The sequence below is a fragment of the Eptesicus fuscus genome, chromosome 3 (assembly GCF_027574615.1).
Source record: "Eptesicus fuscus isolate TK198812 chromosome 3, DD_ASM_mEF_20220401, whole genome shotgun sequence".
Classification (NCBI taxonomy): domain Eukaryota; kingdom Metazoa; phylum Chordata; class Mammalia; order Chiroptera; family Vespertilionidae; genus Eptesicus; species Eptesicus fuscus.
Genome location: NC_072475.1, coordinates 20,561,275 through 20,579,098, shown reverse-complemented (window position 1 = coordinate 20,579,098; position 17,824 = coordinate 20,561,275). Strand labels below are relative to the sequence as shown.

Genomic DNA, 17,824 nt, shown 5'->3' with positions numbered 1-17,824 from the left:
TCTTGGGGTGTTGGAGTAGCCTAGGGAAACGAATGAAGCAGTTAGGCGGTAAGGTAAGACTGTTAACTCGATGGGCCTTCCTTTGTCAGATAGTTTCTGGCTTGGAGATTTTTCTGCTATAAAAGTATAAGATATAATGTTATATATAAAATAGTAGTAAAGTTACAAAAGTAAATTAACATATTTTAAAAGTGGATAGTCATATAACTATCTGCATACGGAACCATTAAGATCACTACAGATTTAGCACTCTGGAAATAATGCTTTAAGTCCTGGCATTTTTGCTGTGGATACAGAGAACACCTCCAGACAACAGTGATTGACAAGTGAGTAACTTAAGCAACTAAATAATGAAGATGATCATAAAATATTAACATAAAGAAAAAGATTTCAAGCAACAAAAGGTCTTGAGGTGGCATTCTGCTCTTAGCCATTACTCTACCCTTTGTTCCCTCAGTGCTCAACAAGTTATACATGTCTGACATGCATAGAGATACGGGGCAGGGGTGGGGGTGGGGGGAGGTGGCACACACCATCAAAGTGTTCAGCTGCAGTAATGCCCTTGGTCAGGATGTATATGGTGTCTTAGGGAAGAGTAATCAGTCAGTCTTTCTTGGTAAAGTGGGCTTGTCAGAAAATCAAATTGATAACATTTTTTTTACATGGCCTTTTATTCCCCTGATTTTCAGCCTGAATTGCTTAATAAATATGGATGTTCTGCCCAGGAGATTTTCACTCTCATTACGGAAGTGATGTTGCATTGCTGGTATAATCGGTTTACAACCTTCCCTGTTTTCACTGGGAGCTCTATCAGGTGGAACGTTTTTAAGTGACATTATGAAGAGATGTCATGTTAGCTGCTGCTCGGCCTTTAGAACTGACCAACCCTGTCAGAGTGCTTTCAGGGGCCTCTATTCTATGGCCTGGTTGAAAAATGGGCTCTGGCTGTTTTGTGGCTAGGAGGATTGGTTAGAAGATTTTGACCTTGCCAGCATTCTCATGACAGCATGAGCTTTTACAGGAAATGTCACTGCCATTTGAACATGGTTACTGATACCACCTGTTAGGAGGCCAGCACCATTGGGAGTGTTATCCTCATACTAGAGACCTGATGCACGAAATTTGTGCAAGAGTAGGCCTTCCTTCCCCCTGCTGCCAGCACAGCTTCTCTCTGGCACCTGGTACCGAGGCACCCAGGACCCAGGCTTCCCTCGCAGCCACGGCTTCGTCCAGAAGGTCATCCATAAGGACGTCTGGTCTAATTAGCATATTACACTTTTATTATTATAGATTATTATAGATAACAGACAGTCAAGAAATCAGACCTAAAATCTGAACATTAGGAGAACAATCATTGACAATGGATATTCTGCCTGTGTGAAACTATCAGCAAAGAGCACCTTCTTTTATGATCAGTGTAGTTTTAAGAGCCATTTGTATGTGTCCATGATAATCAGGTCAGGGGTGGCATTGCCTTGTCTATGTTGCATTTCTTGGGGAAAAGATTAGTTCATTTGTGAGGAACCCTGTTATGCCCTTTCTCATCCAAGGTGGGACTATAAATCAGAGTATAAATTGTTAAAATTCTGTATTTTTGAAACACCTGTTTATTCTTTCAACACCTATATCCAGAGAGCAATGAAAGAATGCCAAGTGTATGTCAAAGGATGGATGGAACTTCTCTTCTGAGAAGATGCTTTTGATACATTATCACCTGCATAGTAGTGTCCTAAAACCTTTGGTCTTCTCAATAGCATATTTATTCTTAAACTTTGTTTCCAGTATTTTTATGCTATTAACTTTGTTCTTTTTTTCTTTTATTTTCTCTAAATGTTTCCTCCTAAAAATATTTTAACAACTAATGCTTAATTAATATAGGTAACTGTATTAGGTAACAGAACCAATAGGAGATCTCTTTCTCTCCCTCTCTCTCCCTCTCCCTCCCTCCTCCCTCTCTGTCTCTGTGTGTGTGTGTGTGTGTGTGTGTGTGTACAGTTTCTTTAGGAAACATCAGTATTTGCTTTTAAGGTCTCCAATGGATTGGCTGAGACCCACCTCTTTCATTATGAAGAATTATCTGCTTTACCCAAAACTTATTGATGTAAATGTTAATTACATCTAAAAATATCTTTATAGCAACATCTAGACTGGTGTTTGACCAAAACGGGGCCCAGCCAAGTTGACATATAACATAAACCATCAAATCACATTATGGTTATGGTGAACATGTTTTAGAAGGAAACGGAGATACTATTTTGAGGTAATATACAAAAAACACATATAGGAAATGTGTTACTAAAATAAAGAATAGCTATGGTCCTGAACTGTGTGGCCTTAATTAAAAGGCAGTTTCAATTGGCATGCCATTAAGCCAAATCCAGCCTGCAGAATTATGTTTGGTCCACATTGTATTTTTAAAAATAGATTAATTGAGACTAGCTAAAATATGGAAAATTTCACAGCAATAGCACCTAGGTTTTGGATTTTTCTCAGATGTGGTAACCAGAGTGAGAAGTACTTGTCTCATTAGACATACATTTGCTGTTGGCCTACTAGTCTCATTTGTGTTACCTGCTAGGCTCTTGTTGGCATTTGAGCTTGTGACCCCCCCTACCATAAGGGAGGCCAATGTCATGAGAACTGTCAAGGTTCTACAGAGAATCCTGTTTAGCCTGGATTGGGATTTAGATAAACAGAGTGAAAGTGAAAGGAGGCAATTCAATGACCTTCAATGAAAGAAGGGAAGGCATGAGGCAGGATTGTATGTGAGGAAACTTGCCTACCCGGAAGAACAAGTCTGTGAGTTTGGGTGTAGGAGAAATAAGGTTGACTTGTCAGGCAGGAGCTAAGATACTAATTAAGACAATACTAGTTCCTTTAACTATCAAACCTAAAATCTGTTTCCTTAAAACAACTGAAGTTCATTTCTTGCTTATATGAAATTCAAAACAGTTGCTCCTAATGGGTGAATCTTTGTGGCCAGGCTCTTTCTATCCTGTGGCTGTGCCACCTTCAACAATGGCTTCTAAGTCACAGCAGAAGAGAGAGCAGGAATGATTGTGTAGGGCAAGCATGTCAAACTCAATGGCTAACATGGGCCAAATAAACAAGGTTTAAGTTTATGTGGGCCGCAAAAAAAAAAAAAGCTTCAATTTTCATAGAAACCTAGGTTTATTTCGATAAGAGACATGCTGAATACAAAGGGCTGAAATAAATGAGTAATCGTTAACATAAAATAATAGAACATTTTAATAAAAGTTAATATTTTTTGAACATTAACTTACCAGACACTGAATAACTGCACAAATTAATAAGTGTAATGCAAATAAAGCTATTTTTCTTGTTCTCCGAAAGCAAAATATTTCCTGTTGCTCACACCAAACAAGTCAGTACAAGACTAATGACGTGGCAATTGGCTGCTAAAGTATTCGCTGCTAGTATTAGTGGAGAGAAATGATGTGCCTGCGTGTCAGGCGCGTAAGGGAAATGAATGCAACACGATTATAGAAATCAGTCATTAGCAAACATTGTAGTTTGTTATTAATAATTATGTATAACAGGATATTGTAAAAAATTAAGTTACAAAATTTTTATTAAAAACGTTTCTTACATAACGTTATATTGGCCGCAAAAATATTCATTGTGGGCCACATGCCACCTGGGCCGCGAGTTTGACATGCTTGGTGTAGGGCAAGGTTTTGTAGACCAGACCTAGATGTGCTACACATCATTTCTGCCCACGTTTTGATGACCACATCCCACTTCAAGGGAAGGCTGGTTAGTTAGTCCAGCTGTGTGATAGGATGAAAGAGAAAGCAGGCTGAGTGAATGGCTAGCCAGTCTCTACCACCAGATTTAGGGACCTTGGGGTTAAGCAGGCAGGGGCTGCTGTAGGATATTTATTAATATATTTAGCATATATCTACTGGGTATATAATATGTGTTGGATGCTGTGTTATGTACCTGGTAGGCTTTTGAGCAAAGGAGCAGTGTTTTTGAGAAATGAGTCTGGTAAAACAAGAGAAGGCAAACTCTAAGTCTGGGAGGATGGTGAGGAAGCCAGTGTCTCTCCAGCTTGGAGCCAATGAAGTTATCTATACACATACCAATATCAGTTTATCAATAACCATATCAGTTACTATGTGCCATAGTCTAAGTAACTTTATATGTACTTAATCACCACTGAGACTTATGATCAAGTGCTATTGCTATTTTCCTTTTATAGATGGGAAAAGTAAGACTTTAAATGATTCATTCATTTGCCCATATTCTCATAAATCTTGGCAGGACCTGGGGATTTGAACTTAAGAAGTTGATGTTATTTTGTAACTACTGTAGAATTAATAAAATGGAAATAAATCTAATGGAAAAGTAATGATTTTAAATAAAAATAAACAATAATGAAAAAACCTTGTTATTGAGGTGTTCACTGTGACTTTTTAAAAGACCTTAGTAAACTGAAGAAGTGAAATTAAAGAAACAACCTGTTAAGAAATATCATTATCCTTGGAACACTTGATTGGATTCGGATCAATTTCATTTTCTTTTTTAAAAATGTTTTTATTCATTTTAGAAAGAGAGGAAGGGAGAGTTAGAGAGGAAAACATTAATATGGGAGAGAAGCATCAATCAGCTGCCTCCTGCATACCCCCTACTGGGGATCAAGCCTGCAACCCTGTCATGTGCCCTGACCAGGAATCAACCAGAGACCTTTTGGAGAATGAGACACTGCTCAAACAACTGAGCCACACTGGCCAGGGTGATTCAGATCAATTTCTAATGAGAGTTCATAGTACATGCTAAGCTGATTGTGAATATGACATCTTTGTTAACTTATAAGCACTCACAAACAAATTATCTTTAATTCCTTATTCTAATAAACACCTATTTCTCTGTTTGACATCCTTCTCATGATCATAACATGGTATATGTATAATCTCAAAAAATAAAATAATATTTGTCTGATGTTTCCAGTAATATTAGTAAATGCCAGAAACTTCTGGTTGTTGATGTGAAGTTCTGTTTTTGGCAGTTGACTGTTGGGATGGCCCAGATGGGGAGCCAGTCGTTCACCACGGTTATACTCTCACTTCAAAAATCCCCTTCAGAGACGTTGTGGAGACCATCAACAAGCACGCCTTTGTGAAGAATGAGTAAGTGTAGCAACACCTGGGAGGGAAGCTAAGGCGGTACATGGAGCATCGCCTGATGTAAAGTGACTACAAAAGCACACACTCATCCTTGGTGTAGTCATCTCTTTTTAAAAAATTTTTAATATATTTGTTTATTGATTTCAGAGAGGAAGGGAGAGGGAGAAAGAGATAGAAACATCAATGATGAGAGAGAAGCATTGATTGGCTGCCTCTTGCAGGCCCCCAACCCGAAATCCAGGCATGTGCCCTTGGCTGGAATTGAACCTTGGACCCTTCAGTCCGCAGGCCGATGCTCTATCCGAGTCAAATCGGCTAGGGCTAGTCATCTCTTTTCTGCTACCGTGGTTCTCTCCTTCCGACCCAACAAAACATAAAACAAATAATATGGACTCTATGTACATACTTTCTCATGCTCCATTTATTCTGTACCCCATCCTGTCTCTAGACATTGCCTTTGCAAAGAGTGATCTCAAAATTTCTAAACCAGGGTGTTCAGAGTGTCTATAAAGTCTGAAAACATGGGTTACTATACATAGTAGTTTATTGATATTGTATTAAATTTCAGTAAAATAATATCTAGGTTCCAGACTTGCTGGATATCCAAATATGCAGTGTCTAGCTTACTTATGTTAGTAGACCCCTCCTTGGTATATGATACTGTTGACTATTTTCTCCCTAATACTTGCTTTTTTTGGTTTCTAGTATAACATTCTCTCCTCCATTGCTGTCATTATTTCTCACTCTCCTTTTTTGGCCTATGTGGTCTTCTATTTCATTTCCTCATTTCTTTAATAGTCATTATTTCCCAAGTTGTTGCCCTTGGCCCACTTTTTTGGTTACTTGCCTAATCATACACCCAGAACTACCCCCCCACCCCCAAGTTTCAGAACTATATAGAAAAATTCTTAGTAAAAATTCATCTGCATATCCATCCTATAGGTACCTCAAAATCAGTATATGCTATTATTTATTCAAGTATTTATTTAGATATTTAATGGTGCCTACTCTAAGAAAGGCATACTATAGTAGGTGCAGGGAGCCACAACACTGAAGAAAAGATAACACTTCTATCATCAGGTAGCTTATCCCCTAAACCAGTGGTCAGCAAACTGAGGCTCGAGAGCCACATGTTTGCCACTCTGCAGACTAATGAGTTTGCCGACCACTGGGATAGGGGCTTAATCACGAGGAACAACAACAGCCTGTAATTATTGGAATTGAGAATCTAAGTCAGTTGTCGGCATTAGTCAAAAGCTTAACTTACCATCTCATTCTGCCAAACCTACTCTGGCTCTGTACTTTTTTTTTTAGGGGTAGCACTGTCTATCAGTGGGTTTAGCCAGAAACTGGGAGTCATTCTCAATTCAGCCAATTCTTTTCAATTCTACTTCCTAAATTATCCTTTGACTCTATTGCCTTCTCTTCATTTTCACTTCCCCTTTTGTTCATCTCTACACTGGTGCAATATTTCTCTCTCTGAAAATACAAGCAAGTTGTCTTTCTTGTCTTAAAGTCCCACAAAAGCTCCCTCTAGTACACAGCTGTGTCTTCCATGCCCTTCAAAGCCTGGCTCCTTCCTTCTCTTTCAGTGTCTTCTTCCACGAGACTTAGGATTCTGCCTTCACTGACTGTCTTTAGGATTCCCCAGTGATCCCAGATCTTTCACAACTCCCTATCCTGGCATATGCTATTCTCTCCGTCTGCAACACCTTTCCCCATTATTCCACCTGCCTAATTCTTACTCATCCTACAATACTGTTTAAGCAGTGTCCCTCTGGCAAACTTACTGCTTACTGATGCCTCCAGCTGAATTAAATGCTCCCTTTTTCTCTTCTTAGTGTCTGAGCATATTTCTATTATGTCATATAGCACTTTCTTATAATTGTTGGTTACTTGCTTTTTTAAGTCTTTAAGATTAGGAACTCATTGAAAATATGAGGCTATGTCTTATTCATTCTTTATTGCCTAGCAGGTACCTGCAATATACCAGACACTCAAGAAACGATTTTTGAATTTAAGGAAGCAAATCAAATTAGAATTACATAAAATTAATCTTATGAAAGTTAGTAGCCTTTAAAATTTTTAATATTTGGTCTTGTCATTAATTAACCATGAGCTTAAAATGCTGTTCTAATAAGAGGCACTTGCTGCATAGCAGGTTTAGTTTACAGTGTGTTCTTCCTGGAAGAACCTCGAGTACTGATTTCTGATGTAGTATTACTGCTAGTCTTAGCTGAGTTGAAGAAGGGACTTTACTACTCCATTCCCAATATGTGAAGTAGCCTGTTGAGAAGACCTGCTGCCTGTGTATCTCAAGGGAGTGTCTGGTGACCTGACAGTGCTTGCTTCAAGTTCTGGAATTCTTAAGAAGAGCACTTCAAATTAAAACAACTCACAAGCGTATTTAGAACACTTTAAAAGTTCATTCTTCTTTTCCTTCTTAAATTTTAGTTGCATGTTTAAACCAGGGTTTATCAACCTTTGCACTATTGACATTTGGGGCTAGATAACTGCTGTTGTGGGATTGTCTGTTGCATGGGGGATGGTTAGCAGCATCCTTGACTTCTACCCAGTCAATGCGAGTAGCATCCCTCATATTGTGACCACCAAACTTGTCTTCAGAGATTGATAGATGTCCCTTTGCCGAGGAGGGTGGGTGCAGACAGTTGCCCTCCTCCCCTTTTGATAAACACTGCTTTATATTAAGCATCTTTAGATACTAATAGGCTTTTTATAAATAGGTCGGTCATTTAAACACTCAGTGTTAGAATTCCATGATGTGATTGCATAGACCACTAAGGGTTGCTAGTTTGTTTTTTATCTCGTTTTCTACTGCTCTATGTAAAGTCCATGTGAGGACACCAGAGCAAAGAGATTATAGTCAGATAACCAATCCAGCTTCAGCCACAGAGATTCAGCTCTTAAATTATATTCTATCCTCATGTTTTACTAATGAGGATAGAATATAATTCCAGGAGGTCACAACATATATGGTGGAGCTTATGCTTGTTATACAAGCCCAGAAATTAAAAAAAACACACAACTTTCTCTACATAGATATATTAGACAATTTAAATATTGATTTGTAACTCTGGAAAAAATACAGTGTCTCAGAAAATGTATACATACTTTAACAGCTGATAGCTCAATTTTGAAAATGAAATGTATTTTAATAAACACTGCCTTTAAATTATTCAAAGTGTGTGTATACATTTTTTTGTGACACCCTATATATTACCTATTACTTTGGAAGATAGTGATAGAAAACTCAAAAAAATAAATAAATCTGAATTTGAAATAATTTCTCGATCTGAGGGGAAAAAAACAAAGTCAGAAGAGGAGGAATATCACACAATCAGTTCTGCTCCCTTGCTGGCTTGGGTGCCATCTCTCAGGCTGCCTTTGCTGATCACTTCATTCTGGTCTCAAGTTCTCTGCACAGAAACCAGAGTGCTGGTGGAGATGGGATGCTTGAGCTTTCTTTTTCTTTTATTCTGAAAGCAAAGACTAGTATATAATTATCTACAAATGACTGAAATGCCTGGCATGGGCTCTGATAAATTCCATTATTTTATCTTCAAGAGTAGTATTCAAGCTGGGGGCTGATTATGTATTTTATTTGTATGTTTTATTTATAATATATATGATATATTAAATGTAGATATCTGCATTTTATGATATTCAGGGGGCTCTGAGATGTTTCTGGACTTTTGAATAAATAAGACAAAATTACATCATATGAGTTTAATTTCTTTAGGTTTCTTATCTCTCTTAAAATTTTCTCCTTCATTTAAATCAATCTCTCTATACATAGCTATATCTACATATATCTATATACTTATATACATATATATATAGAGAGATATATATGGTTATTTTTTTCCATGATACAAAATATCAAACTAAACATTCCCATAAGGATTGGTATTTCATCCATTATGTCTAGCAAAATATACTCAAGGGAGGTTTTTAATTTTTTTTAATGCATCTCTCATTTTCTTCATTTGAAGCACTTTAATCATCACATTCTCACAAGTTACCAGGATTGCAGGAACATAATGAACACGCAATGATTGCTGAAATCCCTGAGTTGCCGTGCTCTGTCTTTAGAATGTGTTGCTGTTCTCGCAGGTTCCCGGTCATACTGTCGATCGAGAACCACTGCAGTGTCCAGCAGCAAAGGAAGATTGCTCAGTACCTGAAAGGAATATTCCAGGACAAACTGGACCTGTCATCTATAGACCCAGGAGAAACCAAGCAGCTTCCAAGCCCTCAAAGCCTGAAAGGCAAAATCCTAGTGAAGGTAACTACCCAAAGGAACGCATTTAAAGGCATGAATGACCAACTCAGCCCTCCCTCCCTCCCTCCCTACAAACTGGTTTCTCAGGAGAATAATAATTACAGTTCGTACATGAAGGGTTGTCTTGATTTGTGTATGCACCTTGCTCCAAATTATTTATAGTCATACCTTAAGAAAAAACTAGCTATCGAGTGATCACGGGTTCTGGAATTTATTTTTTATGAAGTGAGAACATCAATACTGCAAGCCAAAGACTTAATACGTTAGTCTTGTATTGGTTCATACTGGAGAACTGTGTGGGGTACAGGGCGGAGAAGGTTCCTGTGTCCATATCTGAAAGCATTTCTTTCAGGTTCTTCTCTCCAATTTCAAGCTCCAATAACTGTTTGGGGGGTGGGGGGGTGAGGAGAGTCTTCACAGTTGCTCGGCCCTGGTTAAGGGAGAAGAGCTCCCATCCCAGCGGAGCTCAGCACGGACACAGCACCCACAGAACTCGCGTGTATGCGAAGGAGCAGTTGGTGACTAGACTGACATTTCCTAAGCAGATTTTTGTGAGAAGGGAAACTTAATACCTGCAACGAATATTATTAATGCAAGGAATAGCCAGAAAGACAGTTCCTTGAGACAGCAGATTGCTTTGTGACTTGACTTAATTCCAGTTCATTTTGTGTTTGGATTAAAACCATCTCAGATAGTTGTATTGTTTTGAGACTAAAAACCTAAGGAAGAGCAGTAGGGTATGAATATTCAAACTGGATTATATGTTGCCTCAAAGGGGTGTGTACAGAAAAGCCAGGTATCACATAGGAGGTGCAGAAAAGTCAAAGAAACTGTGATGTCATAGCAAGACTTTAAGGGAGGGCAGCGGATGAGAAAGATGTAAAGTATTCATCTTTGGAATTGGTCAAACCTGTTTTTCTGTCGTTAAATGAAAATTATAGACTGACTCCATCAAAAAGGTGTTGTAAGGCAGCACCTTATAAGACACGCTCCAAATAATGCCAGATATAACACTGTCAATTTTCTTGAAATCTTTCTAAAGTAAACTCTTGTGATGAATACTGATGGCTGGGTTAGAAAGCTAACTGTTACCTTTATCAGCTTGTAAATGCTTCCATGTTTCTTGAATTATCTTTAGCCAGCAGCCAGAAGGTTCAATGCAGACTAAGGCCATTTGATTGATATCTTTCCATTTTAGACAGTGAAACTTCAGGTAAATATTGATATGGACTGACTCCCTTCTGCATAACTGGACTTTGGTCATTTGACACAGGATGTCCCAGGGCTGATAGGTGTCAGGAGGAGTCAGAGCCGGCAATCTGAGGAACTCAATGGAATGAGTGGTGGGAAATGTGGACTATGAGTGACACATTGCAAGGCAGCCAAGGTCTATTTGCTAATAGGGTCATTCTTCAGACTTTAAGGAGATTTCCTAGATCTATAAACCATCACGCTCCTGTTTAAAGCAAAAACAAGGGAACTGATTTTCCTATGTTCCTTTAGCATCAGAGAGATTTTTGATCCAAAAGGTATTATTTGAATGGCTACTTTGGAGATAGGCAAGTTATTTATTATAATAATAATAATAACTAAAACACATACACACTTTCCAACCACACACACACACACACACACACACACACACACATAAAATGCTTCTCTTAAGGATGTGGAATGGGGTTATGCTTGCTATAATGAGCCATATATTCTCAAAAATAAGCCTGATTTTTATTTGTAAATATAACATCTCTAATTAATTTATATTTAGTTGAAAGTAATTAACCTACTTTTTCTTGAAAGTCTCTTCTTCCTTGTTTTGCCCATAACTCAAACTATCTGCTTGCTAGTCAGTATGAAGTAATGATTGGACAAGGGATTACACTTTTTTATTTTTCACATTAAAATTCTTTTTTAAATTGTAGTAAAATGAAATATTACTATTTACCTGCCATCTCCACCCTTTCAAATGTACATTTCAGTAGTGTTAAGTACATTCACACTGCCATGTAATTAATCCCCAGAACTCTTCTCCTCCTGCAAAACTGAATCGCCACACCCCTTAAGCAACTCCCCATCTTCCCCTCCCCACAGCCCTGGTAACCACTATTCTATTTTCTGTCTTTATGAATCTGACTTCTCTGGGTACCTCATGTAAGTAGAATCATATAGTTTGCTTTTTGTCATGGATATTTCACTTAGCCTAATGTCCTCAAGGTTTATCCATGCTATCGCAAGTGTCCTAATTTTCTTCCTTTTTTTGGCTGAATAATATGCCATTGTATGCATATATCACATTTTGTTTACCAACTCACTTGAATTGCTTCCATCTTTTGGCTATTGTGAATTTATTTTCTTTTTTATATTAAGTGTTTTGTTTCATTTCAGGGTAAGAAGCTGCCTTATCACCTTGGAGATGATGCAGAGGAAGGGGATGTTTCTGATGAAGACAGTGCAGATGAAATTGAAGATGAGTGCAAGTTCAAGCTCCATTATGTAAGTGACAGACTTGGCCATAATTCTTACCTGCTATTCAGTGGTTGGCAAACTGCGGCTTGTGAGCCACATGTGGCTCGCAAGCCACCGTTTGCCGCTCTGTTGACTAATGAGTTTGCCGACCACTGCTGTAAGGCATTACCCTTACCCAGAAGTTTTGACTTCAGGTTAAAGACATTAGTACATTATTAAAATGTTTTTTAAGTATTTTTCCCTATGTGCTGCAGTAAAATGCAGTAAAAGTTGCAGCTGTGTTGGAATCCTCACCAAGATAAGGATATTTATTGGATAAAAAAGGGTATTTGTTGAAAGTTACTTCGTGTGCTTGCACACAGACACTCAAATGTTTATTGAGGGAATGTGTCAAGGAGTCTTGTGTCTTCAAGTTTGATGGAATGTTAGTGATTAACCCATCTGACCCTCTCTCAGGGACAAATCCCCTGCTATTACAACTTGAGCAAAACTCAAATTGCAGTTCCAAATGTCACTGTCTTTGTTGAAATAGACTGGCTTTCCTATTGTCTCTCTGCCTTCTACTAGCAGCCCCGCATGCTGCCTGTCACGGCCGACTCACAGGACCCTGTGCACGGGGGCTCTAGGATGCCCATCCCCACCCTAAGAAAATGGACCATGGGCCAGAGGATTTCTCAGCTCCTTCAGACATGGGACTCTTGACTTGCTCTTTAAGTTGCCACATCTTAAATAAAATGGCATGGAATAGTTTGTTGCCTGCATGGTGCTTCAGGCCCCTGTCCTACATCAAGGAGCTGCATTTCTAAAAAAACACCATTCAACCCTGACCGGTTTGGCTCAGTGGATAGAGTGTCGGCCTGTGGACTCAAGGGTCCCAGGTTCGATTCCGGTCAAGGGCGTGTGCCTTGGTTGCAGGCACATCCCCAGTGGGAGGTGTGCAGGAGGCAGCTGATTGATGTTTCTCTCTCATCGATGTTTCTGACTCTCTCTCCCTATCCCTTCCTCTCTGTAAAAAAAGCAATAAAATATATTAAAAAAAAAAAAAAGCACCATTCAGTCAGGTCATTGGAGGGAAATGCAAGCCAGGGGGAAATGTAAGGCTTAAAGGGACACCCCCTCCCACCTGGGGGACTAGAATTTCTCGACCTCGCCCCGCCATCCCCATCTTCTGCAACTCATGTGATTGTCAGGATCGCATGATCCCCTGAGAGTACCATTTGCTCATGTTAGTTTGGTATATAGGGCTTACAATTTCACCTATGTAGGAAAGTAGTATTTCTCTAGATATCAGGTCTATTGTATTACTCTGCTTGCAATAAAACAGAGAAGTTTTGTATAAATTCTTCTAATTTGCATCATTGCCCTGAGTTTATCTATTACATTGTTAAAAACAGGTCTGCTCCCTTCTAGACAGTAGTAACTGTGCTACCTCCCTATAGGTACCATAGGGAGCCGGCATCATTCTGAAAGGAGGCAAGAGCTGAATGACAGCTGAAGTCTCAGTAGACACTTCTTTCTTGGCTTTGATACACTTTAAAAGATTCAGCTTGAAGTGAAAAGGAAAAATCACCATCTGTATTAATCTCTCGCCTTTTGATAGTTTATCTTGGCTCAATTTATTACCACTCGCTAATGGGGCTCTGGTTTTAGAAAATTAATCTAAATCTATTTACATAAGTGAAAATACACTTAATATTTTAAATAGTTTCTTTTTTACTCTCCCAGATATTTACATATTGCGATTAATTACTTGTGATTACGGGTAATGTGGCTCAAGTGTTTTAGCTTTGTTTTACAAACCAGACTTTTGTCTCTGATTTTCATTATCTTTGCATCCTGTTCCCAAGATCTCTTGGTTGCTAGCCTCAGGGGAGTCTATCATTTGAAACAGGGAACGGAGAGGTTTGACTGAGTTACAGGTTTAGGGAATGCTGTTTTTAGTGAAAATGATGATGAAAATTTAGCTATTATTACAATGTAGTAATTTTTTGCTCTGAGTAAAACCCAAGTTGTCTGGTTTCTACATCCACCCACTTATATAATTTTTTCTTTAATGCCAGGGAGCCTTTTAACTTTCTAAATTAAATATCTGTAATTATAAAATTAGGTAGCTATAGTTTTTTCTTAATAGGGAAAGATCAGTAACTTCACCTGTAAAAATATCCAACTGAGCCCTAACCAGTTTGGCTCAGTGGATAGAGCGTTGGCCTGCAGACTGAAGGGTCCCAGGTTCCATTCCGGTCAAGGGCATGTACCTTGGTTGCGGGCACATCCCCAGTAGGGAGTGTGCAGGAGGCAGCTAATCAATGTTTCTAACTCTCTATAAAAAAATCAATAAAATATATTTTTAAAAAATCCAACTGAGTTTCTCTTATCTTCAAAGCTTCTTAGTTGCTTTCTAAAAACCCATACAGGAAGATAGTTTCAAACATGATTCCATAAAGATAGTTATGATTTTTAATTTAGATTCTTTGATTTGGGCCTAAGTGAAGGCGGAAAACACCTTAATTGTGAAATTTACAAGCATGTCTTTGTTATACTTTCAGAGAGAAAATACATAAAGAAATCAACATTCTAGCCTGGCCGGTGTTGCTCAGTGGTTGAGCATCAACCTATGAACTAGGTCACAGTGGTCGGCAAACTCATTAGTCAACAGAGCCAAATATCAACAGTACAATGATTGAAATTTCTTTTGAGAGCCAAATTTTTTAAACTTAAACTTCTTCTAATGCCACTTCTTTAAAATAGACTCGCCCAGGCCGTGGTATTTTGTGGAAGAGCCATACTCAAGGGGCCAAAGAGCCGCATGTGGTTCGCGAGCCACAGTTTGCCGACCACGGAACTAGGAGGTCACGGTTTGATTTCTGGTCAGGGCATGTGTCCATGTTTCAGGCTTGATCCCCAGTGGAGGGTATGCGGGAGGCAGCAGATCAGTGATTCTCTTTCATCATCAATGTTTCTATCTCTTTCTTCCTCTCCGTTTTTCTCTGAAATCAATAAAAATACACTTAAAAAGAAAAAAGAAATCAACATTCTAGTGGAAATTTGTAGTTTTTACTCCACTTTTCCAAATCTTTTTTCTCTAATTTTGAACTCTTCTAAGAAATGGGGCTGTTGTCTTTTGGAAACCAAAGTGTTATCCTGTAATCAGTCAATTTATACTCCTATTGTCAGCAGAGGGCTCAAATGCATTATCTGAATGTCAAATGTAAATTGCCTGATCTTACCCTGAATGCCTGATCATATTCCTGCAAAAGAGGATGGACTGTGCATAACTATGTGAAACCTTAGAGAAAGTTCTTAACCTCAGTTGTAATGCAACAGGGTGTGGTTAGATTTATGTTATATCTGAATTATTGCAATAAACATTTTAACTTAGCATTCATGAACATTGCAATACTAACTCCTGAGGCTTAAACAGATACATTTGCACATTCAACCCATTTTTATTTAGCATCTCTGATTGGAGATGCCACCATCATGCTACAGGAGTTGGGGCATCTATCGGTAAACAAAACAGACAACAATCTTTGCCTTTATGGAGTTTATACATTATTGAGAGAAGGGGAGGATAGATAAGAATTAAAACAAGTTAACATCTATAGTGTACTAGGCAGTGATAAGTGCTAAAGGACGAAACGAGAGAAAAAGTGGAGAAAGTGTGTGTATGTGAAGGGGCTATTGAAGTTTTAAATTGGGCAGGAAAGGTCTCAGAGAGAAGGTCACGTGTGAACAAAGACCTGAAGGAAGTGAGGAGTTAGCCATGCTGGTATCTGGGGAAGAATGTTCCAGGCGGAGGGAACAGCAAATGCAAAGGTCAGAAGCAGGATTTGTGGCTCACCCAGCATTACCCTCGTGTTAAGCAGAGCCCTCACACAGGCTTCCTATTCCTGTTAGTCTACTGCTATTTCTAACTAAGGGATTCAAATCACACAGAAAGTGTATTTCTCATGTCATAATTCCTTTCTGTTGAATTAATTGAATCCTTCAAGTTTCTGCCTCCTACTGTTTTGTGGCTTCAGCCATAGAGAAACTCTGGCCTGTGATGTCTAAGCCACGAGGTATCGCAGTGTGTTCAATGATCCAAGAATCACACAGCTCAAAGGCACAGGGAGCAGTTTCCTTTCAACCACAGTAGTTACCAGATATGGTTCAGCGAGCCAACTCACCATTATTCATCTTCATGGGGTCTTCTAATGTCAAGGTGCCTTATAGACTTTCCACCACCAAAGTTCAACTTCACTGATTTTTTTTCCTCCTCTTCTAAAATCCTCTGTGAAGTTCATCTCGTAAACGCCAAGCCTTCCAACCAGTTTTAAATGAGTCCTAGTATAGTAATATGTAACAACTTTTTATTACACCAATGTCCTAAAAACATTATTCAATCTGAGTGTCCATCTTACACTAAGCATAGCCACTGTTTTCCTCTCTTCCTACTCCTTTCGCCACAAATTCATCTTTTCTCCTAAGTGATTTGTTTTATAAATGAGCTATTATAATGCCTATGGGTCTTGTTGGGCTAAGAGTTGTCAGCACTCATAGAAGGGATGAGTTACCTCATGAGGTGGTGAGGTCTTGCTACTGAAAGTGTTCACACAGAGACTAAATGCCTACATGCTGGACATGCTGTTGTATCCTGGCAGCAAGGAGTGGGGAATGGGCAAGGTGGCCTGAAAGATCCCTGGAAGATTCCAATGGTTTCTACTACCTGCTACACTTCTGCAATCCTGCCGAAGAGTAAAGGTAGTGAACATTTAAGGTCTAACATAGTGTATATATTACAGTCATGCACTGCATAATGACATTTTGGTCAGCCACGGACCGCATATATGACAATGGTTCCTTCAGATTTATAATGGAGCTGAAATATTCTTATTGTCTAGTGATATCATAGCCATGGTAACATCATAACACAACACATAGCTCACATGTTTGTAATGATGCTGGTGTAAACAAACATACTGCCAGTCGTATATAGTATAGCACATACAACTATGTACAGCACATAATCTTCAATGATAATTAATTACTATGTTATTGGTTTATGTATGTACCATACATTTTATCATTATTTTAGAGTGTATTTTTCTAATTATGAAAACAAGTTTACAGTATGCTGTGTTATACCAGCAGTAGCCTCATACATCTCGTGTTCACTGTGTCTCTTGATTTTATCATTTTCTCTTGTGCTTGATTTAATCTACTGTTGTTTTGTACAGTAACATGCTGTACAGGCTTGTGGCCAAAGAGCAGTGGCTATACCATGGAGCCTAGGTGTGTAGTAAGCTATGTCATCTAGGTTTGTGTGAGTGCACTCTAGGATGTTTGCACAATGACAAAATCTCCTAACAACACATTTCTCAAAATGCATCCCCATGGTTAAGCAGTGCGTGACTGTATATATATATGTATATGTTCCTTGTGTTTCAAAGGTATTGTCTTTTGGGAACTACAATTGCTGAGGAGAAGTCTCTTATTAGTCTAATTTTTCTTTTCTTGTTGGTAATCTGTCTTCCCTTTCCATCTCATTGTTCTGTATTTTCACTGTTAAATGACTAGGAGTGGATTTATTTAGCTATTTTCTTAGCACTCAGGATTCATTTCCTATTAGCTCATATTTTCTTTTCTGGAAATCAACCATTTTTTTTTTCTTTGAATATTGTTTCTATGCCACTTTTTCAGTCCTTTTTCTCTGGAAGGCCTATTAGATTTATGTTGAGATCTCTCAGTCTATTCTCCAAATCCCTTATCCTATATAATAAAAGAGTAATATGCAAATTGACCATACCTCTGCTACACCAACAAGCAATGCCCACCAGCCAATCAGGAGTGAGTATGCAAATTAACCCAACTAAGATGGCTTCGGCCACAGAGAGAGCAGGAGGCTTGGGTTTCCTCGGCAATG

The 17,824-nt window shown here is 38.6% G+C and overlaps 1 protein-coding gene across 3 annotated transcripts in view; it reads left to right on the top strand.

Annotated features, from left to right (window-relative positions):
* Nucleotides 1–17,824, top strand: part of PLCH1 (phospholipase C eta 1) — a 156,200-nt gene that overhangs the window by 105,899 nt on the left and 32,477 nt on the right. For all 3 annotated transcript variants that reach the window (XM_028146487.2, XM_008142214.3, XM_054710964.1), the window contains exons 8-10: nt 5,033–5,153; nt 9,285–9,456; nt 11,839–11,946. In XM_028146487.2, the coding sequence (XP_028002288.2) occupies nt 5,033–5,153; nt 9,285–9,456; nt 11,839–11,946 (401 nt within the window). The remainder of the gene's footprint in view (nt 1–5,032; nt 5,154–9,284; nt 9,457–11,838; nt 11,947–17,824) is intronic.